Source organism: Lissotriton vulgaris, chromosome 12 (genome assembly GCF_964263255.1).
Source record: "Lissotriton vulgaris chromosome 12, aLisVul1.2, whole genome shotgun sequence".
Classification (NCBI taxonomy): domain Eukaryota; kingdom Metazoa; phylum Chordata; class Amphibia; order Caudata; family Salamandridae; genus Lissotriton; species Lissotriton vulgaris.
Window position 1 is genome coordinate 125,738,914 of NC_141700.1, and position 27,137 is coordinate 125,766,050.

The 27,137-nt window shown below is 49.5% G+C and overlaps 1 protein-coding gene across 23 annotated transcripts in view; it reads right to left on the minus strand.

The window, feature by feature from the left end:
- The window catches only part of UBAP2L (ubiquitin associated protein 2 like), an 889,182-nt gene that overhangs the window by 707,378 nt on the left and 154,667 nt on the right, over positions 1 to 27,137 (minus strand). For all 23 annotated transcript variants that reach the window (XR_015302630.1, XR_015302632.1, XR_015302629.1 and 20 more), the window contains one exon: positions 25,721 to 25,995. Coding sequence is in view for 18 of the 23 variants with exons in the window: in XM_086947511.1 (XP_086803637.1) it covers positions 25,721 to 25,995 (275 nt within the window). In the remaining 5 variants the exon portion in view is untranslated. The remainder of the gene's footprint in view (positions 1 to 25,720; positions 25,996 to 27,137) is intronic.

Genomic DNA, 27,137 nt, shown 5'->3' on the forward strand with positions numbered 1-27,137 from the left:
CTAGGTGTGGTCACATAGTAAGTCCACTTCAGGAAGGGCCAGCTTTGTTTCATGCTTACGCTTAGACCTCAGCTCATGAGGCCCAGAAACTGTTGTTAGGGAAGGACCATGTACAAACATTATTGGCGTTGGTCAGAGACACTTGCTTGCAACAGAGCATATTAGGGCTTGAAGCCTAAAGATTTCATCCAAGACATACAAAAATAAAGCATCTTAATCTAAAACAATATCCGTTTCAAGCCTCATTGGGTCTAGATCCGGATTCTTCAGGGGGTGATGAAGTGACTTCAGCACAAGCATTGCCATTTATGGAGTGTTCAATGTCGCTTCAGACTTCACTAGAGTCTTAAGTACTAGCCATGGGATACAGCAACATTTTCTGGATTCTGGATACCTGGGGATAAGGTTTATAAAAGGAATTTGAAGGAGCAAATATCTACTAGAATAGAGTTTATATCAGTGAAGTGTGTCCTGCAACAGCTCCACTAAACCACAGTGGGATCATCATGTATTTTCATGTAAAATTAACATTGAAATAAGCAGAAATACAAACTGTAGAACCCCTCAAATTGTGGCAGATATAAACTGTAACAATATCAACAAGAGAGATAGGGCGCGAGTAAACACTCCTGTACCCCAACAAGTATATGAACAATTGTTACTTACCTGTAAACGGGTGGTTCTCCAGTATTGGTGTCTTTCATAGATTCACATGCTTGAATATTCCCCGTCGTCGGAGTGGGAGTCCCACGGTAAATAAAATAGCAATAAATACTAAATATATAATAATATATAATAAATATATATATACATAATAAGGAAAAACCAAAAAAATGCATACAAGAAGCATAGGGTACCTAACTAAAAAGTTCTCCATAGGAATGCATGGGAATAAAACAGTTCCAATGCAGCCTATCCTTGTCATTATGTTAGTCCAAACTGCAGCCAATCAGGCGCCAGCAGCCCTCTAGAACCTTCTCCTCAGAGCTCAAGCCCTCAGATTTTCGTAGCACAAGAGCGACCACAGAGTCTATGAGGAGAAGAGAGCCTCTGAGGGGAGGATGGGAGGGTCGCATGTGAATCTATGAAAGACACCAATACTGGAGAACCACCTGTTTACAGGTAAGTAACAATTGTTCTTCTCCAGTATTGGGGTGTCTTTCATAGATTCACATGCTTGAATATAGAATAGTTAGCAGTCCGTATCCCAACACAAAGTTTCCAGAATGCCATGTATAAACAAAAGGCTGGAATCGACAGGTGTAAAAACCCTTTCCATAGAAGTTATACAATTATATGTATACATAGAGAAGACATGCATTAGACTAGAAACTATTAGGAGGAGGGTAGAACAGAGGCTCACCTTATTGAAAAAGATTACGGAGCACAGCTTGTCCCACTGCGGTATCTCCTTCAGCCATGGCACCCAGATTGTAGTGCCTTGTGAACGTGTGCCTGCTGGACCACGTGGCTGCTCTGCAAATCTGATGCAATGGAACTCCGGCAAAGAGTGCAGTCGAAGAGGCCATAGACCTGGTGGAGTGGGCCCGTACTGCAGTCTGTAAAGGCTTTCCCGCTTTCTGATGGCAGAAAGCAATCGCCGAAGCCACCCAGCGAGCTACTGTAGGTTTGGTGACTTGCCGCCCTTTTTGAAAGCGGCCATAGGCTACAAAGAGTTGATCTGATTTTCGGAACTGGGCTGTTCTGCTGATGTAAAATTTTAAACATCTTTTAATGTCCAAAGAGTGCAATCGTTGTTCTGCAGGAGTTTGCGGGTTAGCAAAGAAAGACTTCAATATTAACAGGCTCATTAATATGGAAGTCTGAAGGCACTTTTGGAAGAAAAGTAGGGTTAGTGCGTAAAAGCACAGAATCCGGTTTAAACTGTAGAAATGGTGGTTTGATCGTGAATGCATGCAAATCACTCACTCGACGTGAAGACGTCAAAGCAAGTAAAAGCGCGACCTTCCAGGTGACATACTTGAGGTCTGCTTTATGGATTGGTTCAAAAGGTGCAGTCATTAATTGAGATAGGACCATGTTGAGGCGCCACTCGGGAGGGGGACGCCGAACTGGAGGAAAAGTCCGAAGAAGTCCCTTGAAAAATTGACGTATCAACCTGGATGAGCATAGGGAGGCGGAGCCATCATGGCGGAAGCGCGATATTGCCGCCAGAAAAACCCTTAAAGTAGCATGTGACAAACCCGACTGAGCCAGATGGAGAAAGAAAGGGAGGAGCTCAGCGGGCGTGGCACGCAAAGGATGTACTCCGGCGTCTGCACACCAGTGGCAAAAGCGTTTCCATTTCAACTTATAGGTTTTTATAGTTGATGGAGCCCTGGCCTGTGCAAGGATGTTACGACACTCCTGATGGATGGTCAGATGTGCAAATTCACAGTGCTCAGGTTCCAGGCTGACAAGCTCAGGGAAGAGGGGTCCAGATGGTAGATTTGACCCCTGTTCATGGAGAGAAGATCCATTCGAGGATGAAGAATGGGTTTGCATTGAGACAGGAGTAGCAGCTCCGAGAACCACGCCTGTCGTGGCCACCTGGGAGCAATCAGAAGGATGTGGCAGGGTTCTCTCCGCATCTTCCAAAGTACTCGAGGCACTAGAGGGATCGGAGGAAAAGCGTAGGCGAAGAAATTCGACCAATCCATCAAAAGGGCATTGCCTTGGGATCCTTTGTGGGGATGCCAACTTGCGTAAGCGGGGCATTTGCGGTTCCCTGGAGTCGCAAATAGGTCGATTTCCGGGAATCCCCAACGGTGAAAGACCATATCGAGTGTTGTGGGAAGGTGGCCTGATATGCAGTGCTCACTATTCTAGTGAACACTATGTATCAGTCCAGCAACCCTTATTGATGATTGGTTGTAAGTCAACCTTATAGACCAGCTATCCTAGTAGCGTGGATACGAGCAGTCTAAGGCTAAAGACTCGAGAGGGCGCGTTAAGCCAGCTGTTTACCACACATATACCCCTTGAATACCAAGTGAAAGGACACCACACAAGTGTTATGAAAATAAACAGTTATTTATTTAAAGATCACAACAGCCCTGTACTCTTTATGAGGACAGGGTACTAAGCACAAACCAAAACTCTTACAAAAATACTTAAGTTAGCACAGTATATACAAATGCCCGAGGGGCACGGAAAACCATATACTCTGAAAGTGGAATGCGAAATTCCTAGCAGGTAAGTACAGTACTAATAGCTTTTGGAATCGCTAGGACTTGACTAGGGAATCGTTAGATTATGTCTAGGAGGCCTAGGGGACTCGGGTGCAGTGTGTGCACTCTCACGCGAGATGCGGGACAAAAGTCTATGGTAGCTAGGAATTAGAAAGTTAGTGTTCTCGGGCGAACCCGACCTGGTAGGGAGAAAACGAAAGTAGATTCTGACCCTTGGATAGTGAGGCTATGCTGGGGCACCGAAATGCCGAAGTTACCTAGCCCAGGGGCTGCAGCTGCATAGGTCTGAAAAGACGTCGGGAATCCTCGTAGACGGACCAGGAGCCGGAAGAAAAGATGCTGGCCGGTGACCAGTGAAGAAAGTTCAGTCGGATCCAAGCCTGGATCTTGAAGATAGATGACACCTGAAAGCAGAGGGGACCAAGTTCGAGACTACTAGCCAGTAGTCAGTGGGCACCAGGAGGGCACCGGATGGTAGCCACCTCGACTAGGTGAGTGGGTGACGCTTGACTCGAAGATCTCACGGACCAGGAGGCGTTGTCGGCGACCAGGATGGAGGATCGAGCTGTCCCACGAAGATAGAAGCTGTCGGCGTCGCTGGACCCAGGATTGGGCAACAAAGCCTTGGCAAATTCAAGCCCACGCGGTGGACCTAAAATGGCGTCTGGAGTGGACCAGGAGGGTCCGGGGTGCCTCTCTTGAAGAAGGAAGCAAAGGCCAGCCTGGAGCAACCAGACCAGCAGTCGTGAAGTCGTTGGGCGTCGTTCAGAGGGCCACAAGCCAGCCGGCTAGTAGCCAAACAACGCGGTGCACAGCAAACAGCAGAAGGGCCCCACGCAGATCGTGGAGATGCAGGGGGGCTGATCTTGGGTGCTGGAGCTGCGCAGGGTCGGGGCTTCTCGGACCCCAAAGCACTCACCAGTGGAGGACACGGTGGGCTTGCAGTAAAGATGTCGTGCAGTCTTGGCGATCGTCGGTCCCTTGAGGTCTCGTCGCACTCACGGTTCTCAGCTGGGCTGTAGAGGTGAGTAGAGGTCAGAGGTGCCAGGGAAGCCGGGTCTCGTCGAGCTGGGTCGTCGGATTCGTGATGAAGGACTTGCAGCAGACCGCAGTGTTCTTTAGGATGGTGCCTGCGGATGCAGGGTGACTACTCCTTAGCCACAAGGGAGAATCTTGAAGAAGAAATCGTGAAGTCCTTTCGAAGAAAGTGGTATCTTGATTCCAAAGATGATCTAATTTTAACAGGGGGCCCGCTCCCATCTTTATACTAAAAAAAGGGGCTGACCCGGTGACTAGGTCCTGCCTATGGGTGGGACTAGGTGGGGGGTGGTTACACCCCTCAGCCATGCCGGACTTCCCCAGGCCAGGGGCTGGTGTGCCCCTGGAACTGGTTCAGACCGGCCTATGCGTAGTGAGCACCGGGGTGCCACTCAGCAGTCACCTTCCTGTAAAGCCCTGCCTACCCAGGATACACAAAACCATGTCTGGGACGGTGCTAGCACCGCCCCTGACAGGAAACCCTTTGTCCAGGCTCCCCTCGCTGGAAGGACTCCCAGCTGCAGGGGGTCAGACTCGTGTCTGTGGTGGCAGCATCCATTTTGTGGAGCTGAGGCTTCAGTTAACTTTAACCGGGGTTCACAGTTACATACATGTCGTGTCCCTCTAGAAGGGTGGAATGCTAACCCCGTCGCCAGAATTGGCGAGGGGTTAGTATTCCAATTCGTATGACACCTTACTCGACATGTTTTGATAAAGCAATACCAAAGATAGCATTTAACCGCGAGGATTATAATGCACTTAAGAGTATATGGTATGCGATATCATGGAACAGCTATTAGGACTTGATTCCGCAAGCTGCAGACAGGCTCAGCTCATGCCAGAGCACCATCTCACACGATTCCAAGCACTCTGCCTTCAGGATTGTCAAGGCCTGCCATAGGAGTGACTGATAGGAATCTGTGTGTCCATTTTAGGGTTAGGTATAGGTATACTACACCTACAGCAAAGGGTGATTACACGACTTTGCCCCAGCTGTCATGCAGCCAGTTGTGTCAAATTTAGGAGGCCAGCCAGGGGTGGCATAATACATGCTGCAGCCCCTGGTAGCCCTGGGTACACCCATGCCCTGAGTGACAGGGTCTGATAGGGTGGCCCAGTACCAATTGGAAATGCACCTAGGGTACATGGAATCCATTTTAAAGAGAGAGCAGTAGGCCTGGGGTCCTGATTGGCAGGGTCCCAGGTCGACTATGTCCAAAACCAGCTAAAACACAGGGCAAAAAGTTGGGGGCAACCATAGTCAGGAGGTACCTTCCTACACAACCCCCCCCCAAACGAAAGGAGATAAGGCTATCCTTGTCCAGGTAAGCCTCTATTACCTAAGTGGCCATATAAGGAAGTACCAGCTCTGGCTTGGTTTCCCCCTGTGTCATGGTCCACTAGGCAACCCCTCACCCTAAGGGTATCTGAGGGTCTCCACCATAGGGAATCTCTGTCTCTGGTGTGTCTTGGGAAAGTAAAAGGCTGATGCTGGGATGGAGTACTGAAGTGAGGCTCCTCTACCTTTGGGCTCAACTTCCTCCAATCACCATCCATCATATGTGCCTTTCTTTCTTTAGCTGAGATGCACTGAGCTCTCAGGGTCAGCCTCTGGCTACCTAAAGCTGGAGGCTGAGTCCCTCTGTTTGGCTTACTGGAGGGACAGGTCAGGTCTGGGGTTTTTAGGCCCCATGTTTGGCTGTGCCCAACAGTGTCCAGCTGTGGGAGTTCCCTAACTACTTTTAAGGGGGATCCCTCAGGAGTCTGCTCTATTTTCACTTGGCTAGGTTTACCAGCTTCAGTGATCCTAATCTGCTGATTAAGGGGTTCTTTTGGACAGGGGGCCCTTTGGGGTCCACCACTGGCCTCCCTGGTCTCTTCAGCCCTGGGCTGACTGAGGCAGGGTAGAGAGGTGCAGGTTACCTGCTCCAGACTGGGTCCCACCTGGGAAGGGTCCACTGCCATCAGGGGCTCTGCCAGGCTAGGCCTGACTACCTCTGGGGCAGTTCCTTCAACAGGGGTAGAGTCAGTTCCCTGAGGAGGCTGGCTCTCACCTAGTGTCTGGGAGGGGGAAGACTCTTCTTCCTCCTCAATGCTCTCTGTTTGAGTGGAGTGATCCATTGTTTCAGGCTTCACAACCTCACTATCTGTCTGAGTAGAGGCTGAGACTATTTCAACCTTGCCAACCTTTTCAGGAGGGCACTCAGTCTGTGTTTGGGCTGTGACTGTCACAGCCCTCCTATCCTGTTCTGAAAAGTCTGTCTGAGCCTGGGCAGTGGCTACCACTGCCCTTCCAACCTTTTCAGGGAGGAATGGTGCTTGGACTGGGGCTGTAGCTATTACTGCCCCACTAACCTGTCTGGATAGGCCTATCATTCTGGAATGAGTTTCTTGTTCCACCTCAGCCCATGCTGAGAGTTCCAGGTCATTCCCCAGTAAGCAATCTACAGGTAGGTTATCTGTCACTGCCACTCTCATGGGCCCTGTGACATTACCCCAGCTGAGCTTGACTACTGCCATGGGATGCCTTCTCTTCATTCCATGAATGTCTGTCACCTGATAAGTAAAACCAGGGGTCAGTTGAGCAGAGGGGACCAGATGGTCACTCACCATGGTGAGGCTGGCCCCTGTGTCTCTGAATGCCTCAACTTTCTGACCATTCACTAGAACTTCTTGTCTATACTTGCCCAAAATGTGGGGTCCAGTAGTGAAGTTGGCAAACCCCATGCCAGTCTCACAGACAAGAGTGTGGTCAGGGAACCTGGCTAAGCCATAGTCCTCCTGATTGCCCAAAGTAATGCCCACCACATTCTTGGGGGCACTCCCACCACCTGGGGGATTACCACTAGTGGTAACAGGAGGTTTAGGAGTATTACCTGGGGGCATATTTCCCTTATTACCATTTTTAGGGCAACTGGCATCACTTTTGTAATGGCCCACCTGTTTACAGGTATGGCAATAAGGTTTCTTTTGTTCAGAAGGAGTGTTCTGGGACCCACCACCCTTGTTGGAGTTTTGGGGCCCTTGGGAAGTCTTCTCTGTGGATTTATCCCCACCCTTCTCTTGAGGCTTGGTTGATTCCTTTTTCTGGTCACCACCCTGGTTTTTAGGCCTAACCCTAGTTCTGACCCATTTGTCTGCCCTCTTACCCAATTCCTGTGGAGAGGTCAACTCAGAGTCTACCAGGTGCTGATGTAATAGCTGGTTCTGACAATTATTTAAGATTTGCTCCCTCATAATTAGATTATACAATCCTTTAAAATCAGTAACCTTACTACCCAGTAGCCAGCCTTCAAAAGCCTTAGTGGCACAATCAACAAAGTCAGTCCAATCTTGAGACTGAGTTTTCTGGGTGTCTCTGAACAGCATCCTGTATTGTTCAGTGGTTAAACCAAACCCATCAACCAGTACATTCTTCAAGACTTGGTAATTGTTAGCGTCCTCCACCCTTGTGGTGAGGAGCTTATCTCTACCTTTACCATCAAAGGAGAGCCACAAGATAGCTGCCCACTGACTTTGGGGAACACCCTGCACAGTGCAGGCTCTCTCCAAAGCAGTAATCCATTTGTGGATGTCATCCCCTTCCCTAAAGGGGGGCACTATCTTATTCAGGTGCTTTTTATCAAAACTCCTTTCCCTATTGCTAGGTTTATTGCTGCCACCAGTGGGAACTAGCCCACATAATTCTTGCTCTCTAGCAAGGGCAAGTCTCTCTTTGGCCAGGGCAAGTTCTTCCCTTTCAATCCTCAGTTTGACTGCCCTTTCTTCAGCTTCATACACTCTCCTCTTAGGGGAAGACATTCCTCTGTGAGAAGAGTTGAGAGAGCCATTGGTTCGAAAGGATCTGCTAGAGCCTCTTGATAGAGACCTAACTCGTCCATTCCCAATGTTAAGCTGACCTGAGAGTGGGCCCAGGAGTCCCCCAGTACCAAGCTCATGTCTGCTTAAGTTGGACCTGGTTAGTCTATTGACTTCTACCTGTCCCTTATCTGCCTCATCCCCAGACAACTCATCCTCCTCCTCAGCATCATCTGCCTCATGGAGGGGATGGATATCAAAGGGACCCTGTAAGGAGGGCATACTTCCTTCTGGATTAGAAGGGTCTGGGTTACCAGCCCTACTGGCATCATAGGCCTCTAAGAGACCAATCAGAAAGGAAGTGGTGGGGTTAGACCCCTGTTTTAGTTTCCTGAGAGTACACACTTGTCTCATCTCATGGAAGCTAAGAGCAGTATATTTTGAAGGGATGACCTGTGGAGGGTCAACTGACACAAGGGGAGACTCAGTGTTTCCTCCTGTGACCGACATACTGCTTCTAGTGTGGTGTAAGTGATGCACCTACCTACACTATGTGTTACCTACTGGTCCCTTGCTAGAGTTGCAGCCAAGGTGTGCTAAGCCTTGAGGAGCTACAACAGCTGGTTCAGTAGAACTCAGAGTATTCTAAGTTTTAGTTATATGTACCTAACAGTACTTATGTGATCTTTCAACAAGATATTCTTAGGATACGTGTGGTAAAACAACAGCAAGCTCAAATCCCAACCGCTGCTCACCAATGTGGGAAGGTGGCCTGATATGCAGTGCTCACTATTCTAGTGAACACTATGTATCAGTCCAGCAACCCTTATTGATGATTGGTTGTAAGTCAACCTTATAGACCAGCTATCCTAGTAGCGTGGATACGAGCAGTCTAAGGCTAAAGACTCGAGAGGGCGCGTTAAGCCAGCTGTTTACCACACATATACCCCTTGAATACCAAGTGAAAGGACACCACACAAGTGTTATGAAAATAAACAGTTATTTATTTAAAGATCACAACAGCCCTGTACTCTTTATGAGGACAGGGTACTAAGCACAAACCAAAACTCTTACAAAAATACTTAAGTTAGCACAGTATATACAAATGCCCGAGGGGCACGGAAAACCATATACTCTGAAAGTGGAATGCGAAATTCCTAGCAGGTAAGTACAGTACTAATAGCTTTTGGAATCGCTAGGACTTGACTAGGGAATCGTTAGATTATGTCTAGGAGGCCTAGGGGACTCGGGTGCAGTGTGTGCACTCTCACGCGAGATGCGGGACAAAAGTCTATGGTAGCTAGGAATTAGAAAGTTAGTGTTCTCGGGCGAACCCGACCTGGTAGGGAGAAAACGAAAGTAGATTCTGACCCTTGGATAGTGAGGCTATGCTGGGGCACCGAAATGCCGAAGTTACCTAGCCCAGGGGCTGCAGCTGCATAGGTCTGAAAAGACGTCGGGAATCCTCGTAGACGGACCAGGAGCCGGAAGAAAAGATGCTGGCCGGTGACCAGTGAAGAAAGTTCAGTCGGATCCAAGCCTGGATCTTGAAGATAGATGACACCTGAAAGCAGAGGGGACCAAGTTCGAGACTACTAGCCAGTAGTCAGTGGGCACCAGGAGGGCACCGGATGGTAGCCACCTCGACTAGGTGAGTGGGTGACGCTTGACTCGAAGATCTCACGGACCAGGAGGCGTTGTCGGCGACCAGGATGGAGGATCGAGCTGTCCCACGAAGATAGAAGCTGTCGGCGTCGCTGGACCCAGGATTGGGCAACAAAGCCTTGGCAAATTCAAGCCCACGCGGTGGACCTAAAATGGCGTCTGGAGTGGACCAGGAGGGTCCGGGGTGCCTCTCTTGAAGAAGGAAGCAAAGGCCAGCCTGGAGCAACCAGACCAGCAGTCGTGAAGTCGTTGGGCGTCGTTCAGAGGGCCACAAGCCAGCCGGCTAGTAGCCAAACAACGCGGTGCACAGCAAACAGCAGAAGGGCCCCACGCAGATCGTGGAGATGCAGGGGGGCTGATCTTGGGTGCTGGAGCTGCGCAGGGTCGGGGCTTCTCGGACCCCAAAGCACTCACCAGTGGAGGACACGGTGGGCTTGCAGTAAAGATGTCGTGCAGTCTTGGCGATCGTCGGTCCCTTGAGGTCTCGTCGCACTCACGGTTCTCAGCTGGGCTGTAGAGGTGAGTAGAGGTCAGAGGTGCCAGGGAAGCCGGGTCTCGTCGAGCTGGGTCGTCGGATTCGTGATGAAGGACTTGCAGCAGACCGCAGTGTTCTTTAGGATGGTGCCTGCGGATGCAGGGTGACTACTCCTTAGCCACAAGGGAGAATCTTGAAGAAGAAATCGTGAAGTCCTTTCGAAGAAAGTGGTATCTTGATTCCAAAGATGATCTAATTTTAACAGGGGGCCCGCTCCCATCTTTATACTAAAAAAAGGGGCTGACCCGGTGACTAGGTCCTGCCTATGGGTGGGACTAGGTGGGGGGTGGTTACACCCCTCAGCCATGCCGGACTTCCCCAGGCCAGGGGCTGGTGTGCCCCTGGAACTGGTTCAGACCGGCCTATGCGTAGTGAGCACCGGGGTGCCACTCAGCAGTCACCTTCCTGTAAAGCCCTGCCTACCCAGGATACACAAAACCATGTCTGGGACGGTGCTAGCACCGCCCCTGACAGGAAACCCTTTGTCCAGGCTCCCCTCGCTGGAAGGACTCCCAGCTGCAGGGGGTCAGACTCGTGTCTGTGGTGGCAGCATCCATTTTGTGGAGCTGAGGCTTCAGTTAACTTTAACCGGGGTTCACAGTTACATACATGTCGTGTCCCTCTAGAAGGGTGGAATGCTAACCCCGTCGCCAGAATTGGCGAGGGGTTAGTATTCCAATTCGTATGACACCTTACTCGACATGTTTTGATAAAGCAATACCAAAGATAGCATTTAACCGCGAGGATTATAATGCACTTAAGAGTATATGGTATGCGATATCATGGAACAGCTATTAGGACTTGATTCCGCAAGCTGCAGACAGGCTCAGCTCATGCCAGAGCACCATCTCACACGATTCCAAGCACTCTGCCTTCAGGATTGTCAAGGCCTGCCATAGGAGTGACTGATAGGAATCTGTGTGTCCATTTTAGGGTTAGGTATAGGTATACTACACCTACAGCAAAGGGTGATTACACGACTTTGCCCCAGCTGTCATGCAGCCAGTTGTGTCAAATTTAGGAGGCCAGCCAGGGGTGGCATAATACATGCTGCAGCCCCTGGTAGCCCTGGGTACACCCATGCCCTGAGTGACAGGGTCTGATAGGGTGGCCCAGTACCAATTGGAAATGCACCTAGGGTACATGGAATCCATTTTAAAGAGAGAGCAGTAGGCCTGGGGTCCTGATTGGCAGGGTCCCAGGTCGACTATGTCCAAAACCAGCTAAAACACAGGGCAAAAAGTTGGGGGCAACCATAGTCAGGAGGTACCTTCCTACAAGTGTTGGCTGGTGGAGTTCCCACTCGTGGTTGGATGATCGGGACCTGCTTAGGGAATCCGCCAGAAGGTTGGACAACCCCGGAAGATGAACTGCGGTGATTTGGATTTGATGATTGATGGACCAGTCCCAAATCGCCTCTGCCAGACGGGATAACACCGGCGACCTTGTTCCGCCCTGTTTGTTTATATAATGCATGCAGGTTGTGTTGTCCGTCTGTATGAGAACTGACTCTCCCTGCAGCACTGGTTGAAATGATTTCAGGGCCAAAAAGATAGCCATAAGCTCCAACTTTTTGATGTGCCAGGTCTTTTGATGCAAATTCCATTTCCCTTTGACGGAGAGGTCTTGGAGGTGAGCTCCCCAGCCCTCCAGGGAGGCATCCGTCGTTAGAGTCAGATCTGGGGTGTTGAACAGAAAGGACGTGCCTGCCGCTAGCTGGTGTGGTTGTGCCCACCATTTGAGCGCTTTTTTCATGGGAATAGTGATGGAAACCTGATCGTTGAAGGAACCGGTGACTTGACGCCACTGTTTGTCCAGAGCCTGTTGGATAGGTCGTGCTCGTAGTCGGCAATGAGGGACAAGAGCGATGCACGAGGAAGCCATCCCTAGAAAGGACTTCAACAAACGGACTGAAGCGCACCTCTTTGCCAGAAGTAGCGAAACTAGTCGGAGAATCCTTTGCTGACGTTCCCGGGAGACAAATGCTTTGGCTAGTTTGGTGTCCAGCGTTGCTCCTAGGAAATCCTTGCAAGTGGTTGGCTGCAATTGAGATTTCTCCAGATTGGACAGACCCAAGGAACGGAATACTGTCTGACAAACTGCAGTATGGTGTTGAAGTTGTGAGCGGGATTGTGATTTCAGGAGGCAGTCATCGAGATATGGGAATATCTGTATGCCTTGGAGACGAAGAAAAGCCATGACCGGAGCCAACATTTTTGTAAAGACTCGGGGGGCCGACCGGAGGCCAAATGGAAGGACCTTGAATTGGAAATGAAGGTGCCCCACCTTGAAGCGCAGGAACTTGCGATGACCCGCGAGAATTGGGACATGGAAGTAAGCGTCTCGGAGATCGATGGTGGTCATGAAATCTCTGACTGAGAGCAAACGCAAGATCTCTGTAAGCGTTAGCATACGGAAGGTCTGATCCTTGAGATAGTGATTGAGTGCTCTCAAGTCCAGTATGGGTCTCCATTCTCCGTTCTTTTTGACGACAAGGAAAAAACGGGAATAAAACCCCTTCCCTCTCTGAGACTTTGGTACTACTTCCACCGCACCCTTTTGAATGAGCAGGCGAACTTGATGAAACAGTTCTTTGAGGTGCGGAGGTGGCGGTCCGGAAGGTGGTGGTGGAGGAGGTACCTCGACAAATTCCAATGCATGGCCTCTTTTCACAATGTCGAGTGCCCAACGGTCCGTAGTAATGGAGGACCATTGAGAACCAAACAGAGAGATTTGACCTCCAATTCTCCGGTCGACAGACAAGTCATTGACGTTTGTTGGATTGTCCTCTGAAATTAGACTTTCCTCTGTAAGTTCTGGCAGGTTGCTGGCGGGAAGACTGTTGGCGGTTACCGGTGAAGCGTTGGTTACCTTGGTTGAAGGACCGATATTGACTGCTTCCTCCACGAAAAGTGGATGTAGTGCCACGTCCTCGAGCACCCCGAAAGGGCTGCTTCTTAAACTGAAGGGTACCCAAAGCACGTGCAGTGTCCGTGTCCTTTTTTATGGATTGTAGCGCTTCATCAATATGCGCTCCAAATAATGACTCGCCGTCATATGGCATATCCAGGATTCTTGCCTGAACTTCCTGTCGAAATGAAGTTGAGCGTAGCCAACCCTGTCGACGCAGGACGGCCGCTCCAGCGAGTTGGCGAAAACCTGTGCAGGCCACATCCACTGCACAATCAATAAGTTCCTCTGCCGTTCTTTCTCCTTCTTGCAGAATTTTCTGTGCTTCTGCCTTGGAAGCATCCGGGAGTAATGCCACATAGGCGGACATGCCAGCCCAAGCCCGACGGTCATAACGACCTAATATAGCCATAGCGTTAGCTACTCGAACCGTTGTAGAGGACATGGAGGAAAATTTACGCCCAATAGCATCTAGGCGACGGCCCTCACGATCTGGAGGAGCGGTGATTGTAGACGCCGGATTCTTTGAACCTCTTTGAGCTGCCTGCGTGACGACAGAGTCGGGCTTAGGTTGACCTGTAAGGCATGCTGGAGAGCCCACAGGAGCCTTGTATTTCTTTTCCAACCTCGGCAGTTGTGCCGGTAGAGAGTTAGGCGTCTTCATTATCTTTTCCCCTTCAGACCAGATGAAGTCTATAATCGGGACTGTGTGTATCTGTTTCAAGGGCTGGTTCTTGAAATCGTATAGGAAGCAATCTTCCTCTCTGTGTGCTCGTGGTAATTTGAATCGTTGCGCCGCCCTGTCCATTAACTGGTGGAATCCTGCGATATCTACTGGAGGAGAATCCCCCGTTGGCACCTGAGAAGGGGATGGTGTTTGAGCACGATAGTCATCCCACTCCGCTAAATGTTCTTCACCATCCTCATCTACTTCAGAAACTTCTCCATCCTCACGCTCTGGAGGATTCTCGTCATCATCATCCTCTGGATAATGCAAATGCTACTTACCAGTATGCATCTGTTCTTGGCATGTAGGGCTGCTGACATTCATATCTGTGCATAGATCGCCGCCTAGTGTTGGGTCCGGATGATTGCACATTGTTGTCCTGGAAGAGTCTTCGAAGTATCACGAGATAGGTGGCTCCTCCCCTGGACTACAGTGCGCATGGGCATCGCCTCCATCCCCAGATTGTTTTTAGCCATTGGCAGAGATGGAGTGAAGTATGTGAGTGATGACCATGCTATGAGCATATATATACATATGAATGAACACTGCAGCTGCTACAGGCGCCGGGGAGGAGGGTGGGCGATATGAATGTCAGCAGCCCTACATGCCAAGAACAGATGCATACTGGTAAGTAGCATTTGCAGTTCGAGGCATGTGGGCTGCTGAATTCATATCTGTGCATAGAATACATAGCAGTCCCTCCATTAGCGGCGGCCGCCCGTGCCAGCTGCAGCAGTCTGAAAAAGTGTCTTGAGAACAGCCTGACCAACAGCTGCCTGCTGTTTGGAGTGCACGTCTACACAGTAGTGTTTGGTGAAAGTATGTGTGGTAGACCATGTGGCTGCTCTACAGATATCTTCTAAGGGAATGTTACCTAGGAAAGCCATAGAGGCCCCCAACTTCCTGGTGGAGTGGGCCCTTGGTGGGATAGTGAGAGTGCGCTTAGCTTTAGCGTAGCAGATTTGAATGCATTTCACGATCCACCTAGCGATCCCAGCTTTGGAGAAAGCGTTTCCCTTGTGGTGTGTGGCAAAAGCAACGAAAAGCTGCTTGGTTTTGCGAAAATCTTTTGTCCTGTCAACATAGTACATCAAGGCTCTCTTAACGTCAAGGGTGTGGAGCATCCGCTCCGCCAGCGTCTCTGGGTTCTGGAAAAACACCGGCAACTCAATTGTCTGGTTTATATGGAATTGAGATACAACCTTGGGTAAGAATTTAGGGTTAGTGCGGAGCACAACCCTGTTAGCGTGTACCTGGAAGAAAGGTTCTTGGATGGTGAGCGCCTGCAGCTCGCGAACCCTCCGTAGCGATGTGATTGCTACTAAGAACGCAACCTTCCAAGTTAGAAACTGAAGCTCACAAGAGTGCAGTGGCTCGAAGGGAGGACCCATCAGTCTTGTAAGAACCACATTGAGGTTCCATTCCGGAGCTGGTGGTGTCCTTGGTGGAATGACTCTCTTGAGTCCTTCCAAAAAAGCCTTGATAGCAGGGACCTTAAAGAGCGACAGGTGTTGCCTATTCTGGAGGTATGCTGCCATAGCAGACAGGTGGATGCGGATGGAAGAGTACGCCAAATTGCATTGATACAGGTGGAACAGGTAACAAATGATGTTTTGAATGGAAGCATCTAGCGGGTCAATATTGTGGTTAACAGTAGATGACAAACCTCTTCCATTTAGCCGCATAACAAGCTCTAGTAGTGGGCTTCCTTGCCTCTCGAATGATGTCCATGCAATCGGGAGGAAGATTGAGGTAGCCAAACTCTAGGACTTCAGGAGCCAGATCGCCAGGTTGAGCTGTTGCGGGTCTGGGTGCTGAATGTCGCCATGGCTCTGCGTCAGAAGGCTGGGAGTGAGATGAAGCCTTTGATGCGGTACCACGGAGAGTTCCAGAAACGTGGTGTACCATGGTTGGCGAGCCCACGTTGGAGCAACCAGGATGAGAGTCATCGAGTGCTGCCTGAGCTTGCGTGCCACCAGCGGTATCAGCGGTGCTGGGGGAAAAGCGTACGCAAATCTGCCTGACCAGTTCATCCACATCGCATTGCCCTGTGATTGCGGGTGTGGGAACCTGGCGGCGAAGCTTTGGCATTTTGCGTTCTCCTTTGTGGCGAACAGGTCTATCTCTGGATGACCCCACTTTTGGAAGTACGGTTGGAGTACTGATGGATGTATCTCCCACTCGTGCATTTGATGGCTGTGCCTGCTGAGCAGATCCGCCATCTGATTGTCCTTGCCCGGGAGATGCTCTGCCATGAGGAAGATGTTCCTCTGAATGGCCCACTTCCACATGCTCTGAGCCAGATGAGACAGCTGTGGAGAGTGTGTGCCTCCCTGCTTCTGAATGTAGTACATGACCGTCATGTCCGTCCGGATCAACACGACCTTGTTGCACAGATGTACTTTGAACGCCTTTAAGGCCATGAAGACTGCCATCAGTTTCAACACATTGATGTGCATCTTCCTTTGCTGTAGTGTCCATAGTCCCTGCACTGTGTACTGGAGTACATGCGCTCCCCATCCCTGGAGAGAGGCGTCAGTCGTCAGGATAATCTGTGGCACAGGCTCTTGGAATGGTCGGCCCTTGCAAAGGTTTTGTGGATTCCACCAATGCAGAGAGTTGTATGCCCGACCGCTCACCAACACTAGGTCTGTCAGTTGCCCATGAGCCTGAGTCCACTGACGTGCTAGGCACTCCTGAAGCGGACGCATATGTAGTCTCGCGTGCGGGACAATGGAGATGCAGGAGGCCATCATGCCTATCAACTGCATGAACACCTTCGCTGGAAGCGAGTGTTGGGGTCTGAATCGTTGGATCAGCGCCTGGACACTGGCGATTCTCACTGAATTTGGCTGCGCAGTGGCTGCCAGAGTGTTGATTGTCGCGCCCAGATACTGTCGCACGTGGGCGGGCTGGAGATGGGACTTTGGGTAGTTCAGAGAGAATCCCAGATCGTGCAGGAGATGAATGGTGCGTGACACATGGTCTACGCACTGCTGTTCTGTCTTTGCCTGAATGAGCCAGTCGTCCAGGTAAGGAAAGAAGTGGACGTTTTGGCGACGGAGATGCGCCGCCACAGTAGCTAGGCACTTCGTAAATACCCTTGGTGCCGTGGTGACACCGAACGGCAGGACCTTGAACTGGTAATGCTGGTCTAAGAGCGTGAATCTGAGATACTTCCTGTGGGAAGGATGCAGGGGGATATGAAAATAGGCATCTTTCAGATCCAGTGTAGCCAGAAAATCCCCCTGCTGGAGCAGGGGAAGCACTTGCTGCAACGTGAGCATATGGAAGTGCTCCGAGAGTATGTACCAGTTTAGGGGCCTGAGGTCCAGGATAGGTCTGAGGGATCCGTCCTTCTTGGGAATTAGGAAATAGAGGGAGTAAACCCCTGTTCCCCGCTCTCGCATTGGAACGAGCTCTATTGCCCCTTTTTGCAGCATAACTAGAACTTCCTGCTGCAACAAGGTCAAATGCTCGCCTGACATAGGACGGCTTTTTGGGGGTATGTCTGGTGGAATGGAAGTAAGCTCTAGACAGTACCCGTACTGGATAAGGGACCTCACCCACCTGTCCGTGGTGATGTTCTTCCACGCCGGCAGGAACTGCTGAAGTCTCCCCCCAACCGGTGTTGCATGGTCGGGGGGCAGTGACAAGACGTCACTGCTTGTTGGTGGTGGTGGACCTGGAGCCATTGTTTCCACGTCCCCTGCCTTTGGTATTATTGCCTCAGTAACCACCTCTACCCTTGTTGTTATACGAGGGCTGGGTGTTACCTTTGTAGTATTGTGCGGACTGGGATGCCTGTCCCCGAGAGGTGCCTTTTGAATTTGAACGGCGAAAGGAACCACCCCGAAACTGCTGACTCTGTATAGCCCCCATTGACTTTGCAGTTTCGGTATCTTTTTTCATTTTTTCTAGTGAGGCATCCACCTCAGGGCCAAACAGATGGTCAGGATTCACTGTTTGACCTAAAATGGTGGTTTGGATGTCGGGCTTGAACCCCGAAATACGAAGCCAGGCATGACGTCTAAGTAACACACTCGTATTGATGGCTCTAGAGGCTGTATCTGCCACGTCTAGAGCACATTTGATGGATGCATTTGTGATGAGTTTACCCTCCTGAATGAGCATCTCCCCTGCCTCCTTGTATTGGTCAGGCAAGTGTTGCAGAATAGCCTCTAATGTGTCATAATGGGCCCTATCATAACGTGCAAGCAGGGCTTGGGTGTTAGATATTCTCCAGATGTTAGCTGCCTGCGCAGCAATGAGTTTGCCCGAGGCCTCAAAGATCTTGGACTCTTTGTCTGGGGGAGGAGCGTCACCAGTAGTTTGAGAATTCGCCCTTTTCCGAGCGTTGGAAACAACCAAGGAGTCCAATGGAAAGTGTCCCTTGATATAAGTGGGATCCGTGGGTGCCGCCTTATATTTCCTGTCGATGCGAGGGTTGACCACCCGCGCCCGGGTGGGCTCTTTGAAAACCTCTGGTGCATGCTTAAGCACCCCTTTAAGCATCGGTAGCGTTTTGACTTGCTTTTCGGCTACCGAGAAGGTGTCGAATAAGAAGTCCGCATCCACGGGGTCCGAGTGCAGCTCGACATCGTGGTTCGCCGAAGCCCTCTCTATCAAAGCATTGAAGGCCGCCGAGTCCTCTGTCGGGGACGTCTTGGCGGTGAAAAGTTGTGTCCTGACCCGACTGCGGGTCGTCGGTGTCGCCTCCTGCGGCCCAGGGCACATGCTCCTCCTCCGGATCCGAGTACGCAGGATAGTTGTACTCGGCATCTTCCTCGTCCGCATCGGCCGCGGGGGAATGCGTCGGCGAGTGTTCCAAGGCCTGTGGGGACACAGGTTCCACCAGAGCCGAAGAGTCCGCAGAGTACTTTTTTATTCTTGAGCGGGATCTTAAAATGTTCCAACGCCGGCTCCGACGTGATCTTTCGTTTGAGGAGCGACAGTTTCCCGGTGTTGGCGTCGATAATGACCTCACGACGCTCTTCTACCGCAAGCGGCTGGAGCCGAAGCTTCGACACCACCAAGGCAGCTTTCGGCGGTAACACCTCCCCTGAATGACCGCCCTGTTTCGGCGCGAAGGCCTTCGGCGCCAACTTGGGTGGAAGGACGAAACAAATAGGCGTCTTCTCTTTAGTAGGCTTAGGCGTGTGCGTAGGCACTACAGTGTCCTGAGTGGGAACCACCGTGGCCTTTCGGATCCGCTGTAAGGATTCCCCTACTTTCTTTGCAAAGGTTGCCGAGGGTTGAACCCGCTCGAGTGACCCCTCATCTTCGAGAGCCTGATCGCCTGTAGGCTTCTTCTTCGGGGCCGACGCCCCCTGCCTAGGCGCGTCGTCGCCCTGACGCTTCCTCGAAACCGTCTTCGGGTCCCCGACCCCTTTCGGCGCCGACGCGGTCGCGTCGGAGGCTTTCGCCTTTGGCGTCGACCCCGAGGGCTTCGGGTCGGCCATCTTGGCGTGGCTTTTGGAGTCGGCCATTTTGGTGTTCTTGGCAGTTGACGCCTCCAGAACCTTCTTTACCAACGCAACTTTCAGTTTCGGTTTCGCATCCGAGGGTGCGTGACCAGTTGGTTTCACTTTTGTTTTCTTCAACGTAAGTGGTGGTTCACAAATGTCCGTGACCGGGCCCGTAGGCGGGGACGTAGGACTTATAGTTAGATCTTGGGTAAGGCCCGAAGGCGATCCCTCGACCTGGGCCGTATGAAGGGGAATAGCCCCCGAGTCCGATTGGGGATGCTCCTCCTCTGAGTCATCTCCCATCGTGGTACAAGCCTGATCGTCGTCCCCTACCTCGGAGACTTCGTCAAAGTCCGCCTCACCCGCGTCGTAGTTTTCCTCCTCGGACGCGGGGCCAGAGTCCGACTCTCGCACGTCGTCCTCTCCCTCGACAGATTCCTGGAAAATGTCATCTGGTGGGGGCGCCGAAGCCGACAATTGGGCCTGGAGCCGATTGGCCCGGCGAATCTTCAAAGTCTTCTTGCTTCGGAACTTCGAACACGCCATGCAGGTGTCTTCGCGGTGATCCGGCGACAAGCAGGTATTGCACACAGGGTGCACGTCGAGGTGTGAATATTTGGAGTGACACAGCGGACACTTTTTAAATGGGGTCCGCTCCATAGCGAAAGTTGTAGTGTAGGCCCGTCCGCGCCGAAGGCACGTGGAAGGGCAGCAAGAGATAGGAGCTGAGAGTCAGAAAGAAACCCGTACGCAACTATACCGACGCCCAGCCTAAAGACCTTTTGGTCTCGAGTAGAAGTTGAACAACTATCGGTTCCGACAGAGGGAACCGAAACACATCCGAACCCAATGGCGGAAAAAAACAATCTGGGGATGGAGGCGATGCCCATGCGCACTGTAGTCCAGGGGAGGAGCCACCTATCTCGTGATACTTCGAAGACTCTTCCAGGACAACAATGTGCAATCATCCGGACCCAACACTAGGTGGCGGTCTATGCACAGATATGAATTCAGCAGCCCACATGCCTCGAACCAGTAGCAAGCGGAGATGGAGGATTTATCATCTCTTTCTGTAAAAGTCTCGAACTGAGTTTTGCTGGACTGTAAAGGCAATAAAGGCATTGAAGCAAATGTAGAGGCTGGCGTGGAAACTGTGCCTTGCGTACGCGTCGACGGCATGACATCAGTCGTCTTCTGCGATGGAATTGTCTTGGATGCCATCGTCGACGAGGAGACCGTCGACGGAGTAATCTTCATTGGCATCGTCGTCGGAGCCATCGTCGACGGAACCTTTACTTTTAATGTCTTCGTCGACGGAGCCGTCGTCGACGGAGTCGTCGCCGACGGAGAGGCCGTCGACGGAGCGGTCGTCGACGGAGCGGTCGTCGATGGAGCGGTCGTCGACGGTGCAGTCGTCGACGGAGCAGATAGAACAGGCCCTCTCGTCGACGGGACAGACGTCGGCGGTGCGCTCACCGTCTAGGGCGTCGACGAAGTCAGGGTCTTCGAACTTCTAGTCGACGACGACCGGGTCGTCGACGAGTGAACTTTCTTCGTCGACGAAGATGAAATTGGAATCAAAGAAGACACTGTCTTAGAACTGAGAACCACTCTCATCGACGACGAAGATGTCGACGCCAAAGCTGACGACGATCCAGAGGCCAGCGTCGTCGTGACCGTCGTCGATTTTGAACCAGAGACAGCCATTCTCGTCGACGGAGCTGAAACTACCGTCGTCGACGATAAATCAGTTTTCTTCACAGAAAAACTGGGAATTGAAGCAGAAGGAGCCTGAGAGCTTTGTCTCGTGGGCCCAGACGTGGTAGGTAAAGGTGAAGACACCGCAGGGGTCAAAGTGAGGGCAAGTTTCCTCTTAAGAAATGGTGAAGGCATCTCCTGCACACTACCACGTTTAGAAGCTGCTTTAGAACGGCCTGACACAAGACTTTCAGCATCAGAAAGTATATTGTCCTTGTCCTTTAGCCTTTGAAGCCAAACAAGTAAACGGCCTTCTCTGTCCTTAAGAGTTTTCTCTGAGAATTTTCTACAGAGCTTACAGGTGCCTACCTCATGGTCCGGGTAAAGGCAGTAAATACACTTACTGTGTGGGTCATCATGAAATAATCTCAGCTTTCCACAGGAGGAACAAGCTCTGAAGAGAGACTTACTTGAAGACATTGTGGAGAGACTGGAAACACTTGAAGAGAAGAAAACTGAGCAGAGCTCAGGGAGACTCCCTTACACACGACGTGCGGTAGAAAATCTAAGGGCTTGAGCTCTGAGGAGAAGGTTCTAGAGGGCTGCTGGCGCCTGATTGGCTGCAGTTTGGACTAACATAATGACAAGGATAGGCTGCATTGGAACTGTTTTATTCCCATGCATTCCTATGGAGCACTTTTTAGTTAGGTACCCTATGCTTCTTGTATGCATTTTTTGGGTTTTTCCTTATGTATATATATATTTATTATATATTATTATATATTTAGTATTTATTGCTATTTTATTTACCGTGGGACTCCCACTCCGACGACGGGGAATATTCAAGCATGTGAATCTATGAAAGACACCCCAATACTGGAGAACTTAAACAACTAAGGAGTGGCTCAGTGAAATGTAAACTACGTGTAACAAAAATGAAGAAATATAAGTGTGTCAGGTTTTGCAGAGGCCCCTACCCGATTAAGGTAACTGTAAGATTTGGAAAATTCCAATCTTAATAACCAGGAGGTAGCAACCCAGTGAACAGGTGTGAATGAACCCAACTGGGAAGGACAATTAAACCTCTATGTTAAAAGGACCCTCACTCACCACTAATTGATGACATGCTTCATCATTGGGTCCCCGCTGGGGTGGCCGAATGCCCCCCCAGCGTGCTACAACACCTGATTTACAGCGGAGCGGGTTGGTAGTGAGTGTAACAGTGGTACAACTCAAAAAATGTGCAGAATAAGTGAGTGCAGAATTAAAAAATACACGGTTGAAACCCAAACAAAATATTTAATGTGGGCCAACCTGTATTAAGGTTAAAAACGTGGAAGGCGGACAAAACTAGGTTCTGGATTAGGAGACCTGTGTCCTTAATTAAGATATACGGTCAACATGTTTCTGCTGTGAAAATGCAGGATCGCACAGCATTCGTCAGGACCACAGACAAATTGCACGCCGGTGGTATGTACGCGCTAAGGTACACCCTTCCGTGAGGCACTTAGTGTGAAAAATGAAAAAATATAGTGAAATTACTCACGGATATTGCCCGTGCCGGCACACTGTAGTTCACAGCAGCCAAAGTTACCTGTAGAGGAAGGAAAGGGACACACTGACACACATACAAACCAACATGTAATCCATTTGTGCAACATGTGGTGAGGATACGAGAGAGATGTCGCAGCGCCTCTATATCCTTAACACCCTGATGAAGTGGTGGGATATAGTACCCTTATGATTAGGAATTGGATATAAAGGGGTGTCTTATTTCAGAATACAAAACAAGACTGTTCATTTTAGAATAGTGGAACCAAAGAAAAAGGTCTCTGAAACGCAGTAGATTTGTTTAAATTAGCATGTCCAGGCTTAACTTTATAGAGAGGCTGAGAATTCCTTACCCCTCCATAACTGGTACTTATGCCGGGTATGGAAAGAAAGATAATATGAGGAATAATGCAGAGACTTCTGAACGGCAATGGGGGCTTCACTATGTGGTGACAACATGCATTTAAAAACAAGGATCGTTAGCGCGTCAGCAGGGGGTTAAACGCACTTACAGATAGAAGGAAGGAAATTCACTTCCTGGGTCAGGACGGCGCGGGAACTATTCACGCGGTGTTATCTTCCAGTGTTTGGAAATACTCCTACTAACCGCATTGGACAATGGGTTATATGTTGTAACACATGTTAGTGGGATCTCAGCATTTTGAGTCCTAGGAGCAACATCCAGAAGTGGGTGTCTGTTGGTTTCTTGCTCGTTTTTGACTGCTGTTGATTATTCTTTGTGGGTATCCTCTGCTTTGCAGCTTAGTTGCTAGGTCCTCTGCTTGCTGTTTGTAGTCAGGCTGCCTACCTAACTGATTCAGTAACATAACAGCCTCCCATTAGTCAGACAACCTCGTTCTAAGTAATGTATTCTTCTAGGTTAAGGACCATCGTTCTGATTAAGAATTATAATTTTTGAAGGGATTCCTTCACTGGGGTTCATCATATTAAGTTCTGGGTTGTCTTAATTCCTTTTTCTCAGTTGTACACCATCGAGGCGGAACGGGGTCTCGAACCATATTTCCGTCGGGGTTACATTAGGAGATTTCTGGTGATTAAAAGAGCTCGCCTGGTGTTCTTTACCACCAGGCAGGCGGCAGTCCTGTAGTGTAGGTCTTGGGCGGGGAGTCTCGAGTGATAAAGTTTCTGAACCGCTTTTCTATCGTGCGGTTTTCTTTGACTCCATAGACCTTTTTGACTACGGAGGGAAAGGTAATTTCTTGCTTTCCTCCTTGCACGCTAGATTTTACACCGCGTGAACAGTTCCCGCACCGTCCTGACCCAGGAAGTGAATTTCCTTCCATCTGTAAGTGCGTTTAACCCCCTGCTGACGCGCTAACGATCCTTGTTTTTAAATGCATGTTGTCACCCGGGGATCCACATAGTGAAGCCCCCATTGCCGTTCATAAGTCTCTGCATTATTCCTCATATTATCTTTCTTTCCATACCCGGCTTAAGTACCAGTTATGGAGGGGTAAGGAATTCTCAGCCTCTCTATAAAGTTAAACGTAGGATTCGCTGATTTAAACAAATCTATTGCGTTTCAGGAACCTTTTTCTTTGCTTCCACTATTCTAAAATGAACAGTCTTGTTTTGTATTCTGAAATAAGACACTCCTTTATATCCAATTCGTAATCATACGGGTACTATATCCCACCACTTCATCAGGGTGTTAAGGATACAGAGGCGATGCGACATCTCTCTCGTTGCCTCACCACATGTTGCACAAATGGATTACATGTTAACTTTGGCTGCTGTGAACTACAGTGTGCCGGCACGGGCAATTTCAGTGAGTAATTTCACTATATTTTTTCATTTTCACACTAAGTGCCTCACGGGAGGGTGTACCTTAGCGCGTACATACCACCAGAGTGCAATTTGTCTTTGGTCCTGACGAATGCTGTGCGATCCTGCATTTTCACAGCAGAAACATGTTGACCTTATATCTTCATTAAGGACACAGGTCTCCTGATCCAGAACCTAGTTTTGTCCGCCTTCCACGTTTTTAACCTTAATACAGGTTGGCCCACATTAAATATTTTGTTTGGGTTTCAACCGTGCATTTTTTTATTCTGCACTCACTTATTCTGCACATTTTTTGAGTTATACCACTGTTACACTCACCACCAACCCGCTCCGCTGTAAATCAGGCGTTTTAGCACGCTGGGGGGGCATTCGGCCACCCGAGCGGGGACCCAATGATGAAGCATGTCACCAATTAGTGGTGAGTGAGGGTCCTTTTAACAGAGGTTTACTTGTCCTTCCCAGTTGGGTTTATTCACACCAGTTCACTGGGTTGCTACCTCCTGGTTATTAAGATTGGAATTTTCCAAATCTTAGTTACCTTAATCGGGTAGGGGCCTCTGCAAAACCGGACACTTCTATTTCTTCTTTTTTGTGACACGTATTTTACGTTTCACTGAGCCACTCCTTAGTGGTTTAAGAGATATAAACTGTATTCTGATGGAAGTCATGTCCTTATGCAACAGTTTAAACACACAAAATAAAGCAGTTGATTCCCGAAAAGAGTTTGATTACATTTTGTCAACAGGTAGAGGTACCAAACAAAGCACAATAGAAACCGGAGTACAGGTCTGTGAGCATGCAGTATTGGGCTATAGTCCAGAATATAACTGAGTGCCCTGGCTGATGTTCCATTTTCTTTTGCATACGCTGTCCCACCTTCTAGATTATCGCAAGAATCTGGAAGGGTCTACTGGTATGCTGGAAAACTGTCCTGCGCTCAATTTTCTTGTACAGTGGCCTCTTCACTGCCACTCTGGCTGTGCCTATAACACAGAGGCAAAGTGTATCCTTCATTTGTATGGGGTAGTGTCCCACATGCAAGTGAAGAAACATCAGCTCTATATTGCAGAAGGGGCCACACAAGCATCAACGCAACCTCTAACACTACAGTGCTTTGGGAGGTGCACCATAAAAGAAATAGCAGCATGTACCTGTTGCCACCCTGGAGTACTGCACAATATGATTCTAGGAGCCTCCCTCAACTAGCACAAAAATATTCATCGCTAGGTTAATGGAATGGGGATTACGTAAGGAACGAAAAGGTTAAGTTTTGATTGCCCTCCTGAGCTCCCATTGTCTTCAGGTCTTGGGTAGGGGCAGTCATACTCTGTACCTTTGAAGTTAAAGATGTTTTCTTTTTCTGTTGCTTTAACTTTTGCTGAGCTGGCTGAGGACTAGATGATTGATTGTCCGAAGACCCAGGAGACATCTGTGGCACCATGCTGGGTTTACTCTGCAGAGGTGAAGCAGGTGGTGCAGGCACAGAGGACGCTGAAGACACCACAGACTGCTTGTCCTGAAGGAAAACCTCCATCATCGATGTGGGAGTAAAGGCCTGACGCTTGGTGAATGGACTGTGTATTGTTGATTCAGTCGGACTCTTCAAACCTTGGGAGATAATCCAGAACATTTATTGCAATGGGGAAATCTCCCCAGAATTATAGCACACGGTTTAAAACTTTGCAGGTAATTTAGACCTTACTGCTTCCCAGTCGCTTAATGAAGCAAGGTCCCCCTGAAATCTCTCAGCCACCGTTACGGCAAGACCTGATTGAAGTAGGATTTGTAATGTCAACCCCTTCACTTCTAAGCCCTATAGCCTTTAAAACATTTGTTATTGAGCAAAAATATGCTACGTAACTAGTGATATGCTTGAATAAAACTTGTTTGTGTGTTATGTGCATCCTTTCGTGATTCCGTGATGTGCCTCCAGTTCAAACAAGATCACAATTCTCTCGAAAAAATGTATATAACATCTAATCTTTCCCAAAACAGAAACTCAATGTTTCTGGTATACTTATCATACTCTGGAAACCAGGCCTGGTATATTAAGTGTTTGGTGGTGGGGGGTCTGAACACTTCAGTATAGCCCCACAAAAAAACACATCGAGCTTACAGCAGCACAGGTTCAGGGCTTGCTTCAAAAGGACCATAAATACAAGAAAGGAATATGCTACTTACCAGTATGCATCTGTTCTTGGCATGTAGGGCTGCTGACATTCATATCTTTTGCATAGATCGCCGTCTAGTGTTGGGTCCGGATGATTGCACTGGTTGTCTTGGAAGAGTCTTCGAAGTATCACGAGATAGGGGACTCCTCCCCGGACTACAGTGCGCATGGGCATCCTCAGATTGTTTTTCGCCATTGTGGCAGAGCTGGAGATAGCAAAGTAAGAGATGGCCATGCCAGAGAGTATGCTGCAGCTGCTACAGGCACAGAGGAGGAGGGCGGGCGATATGAATGTCAACACCCCTACATGCCAAGAACAGATGCATACTGGTAAGTGGCATATTCCGTTTGAGGCATGTGGGCTGCTGAATTCATATCTTGTGCATAGACTGTATAGCAGTATCTCCTCTAGCTGTGGCTACCTGTTCCGGCTGCAGCAGTTTGAAAGAGTTTTGAGGACAGCCTGGCCCACAGCAGCTTGCTGTTTTGTTTGTACATCTACACAGTAGTGTTTTGTGAAAGTGTGCATGGTGGTCCATGTAGCTGCCTTACAGATGTCTTCAAGAGGAATATTTCCTAG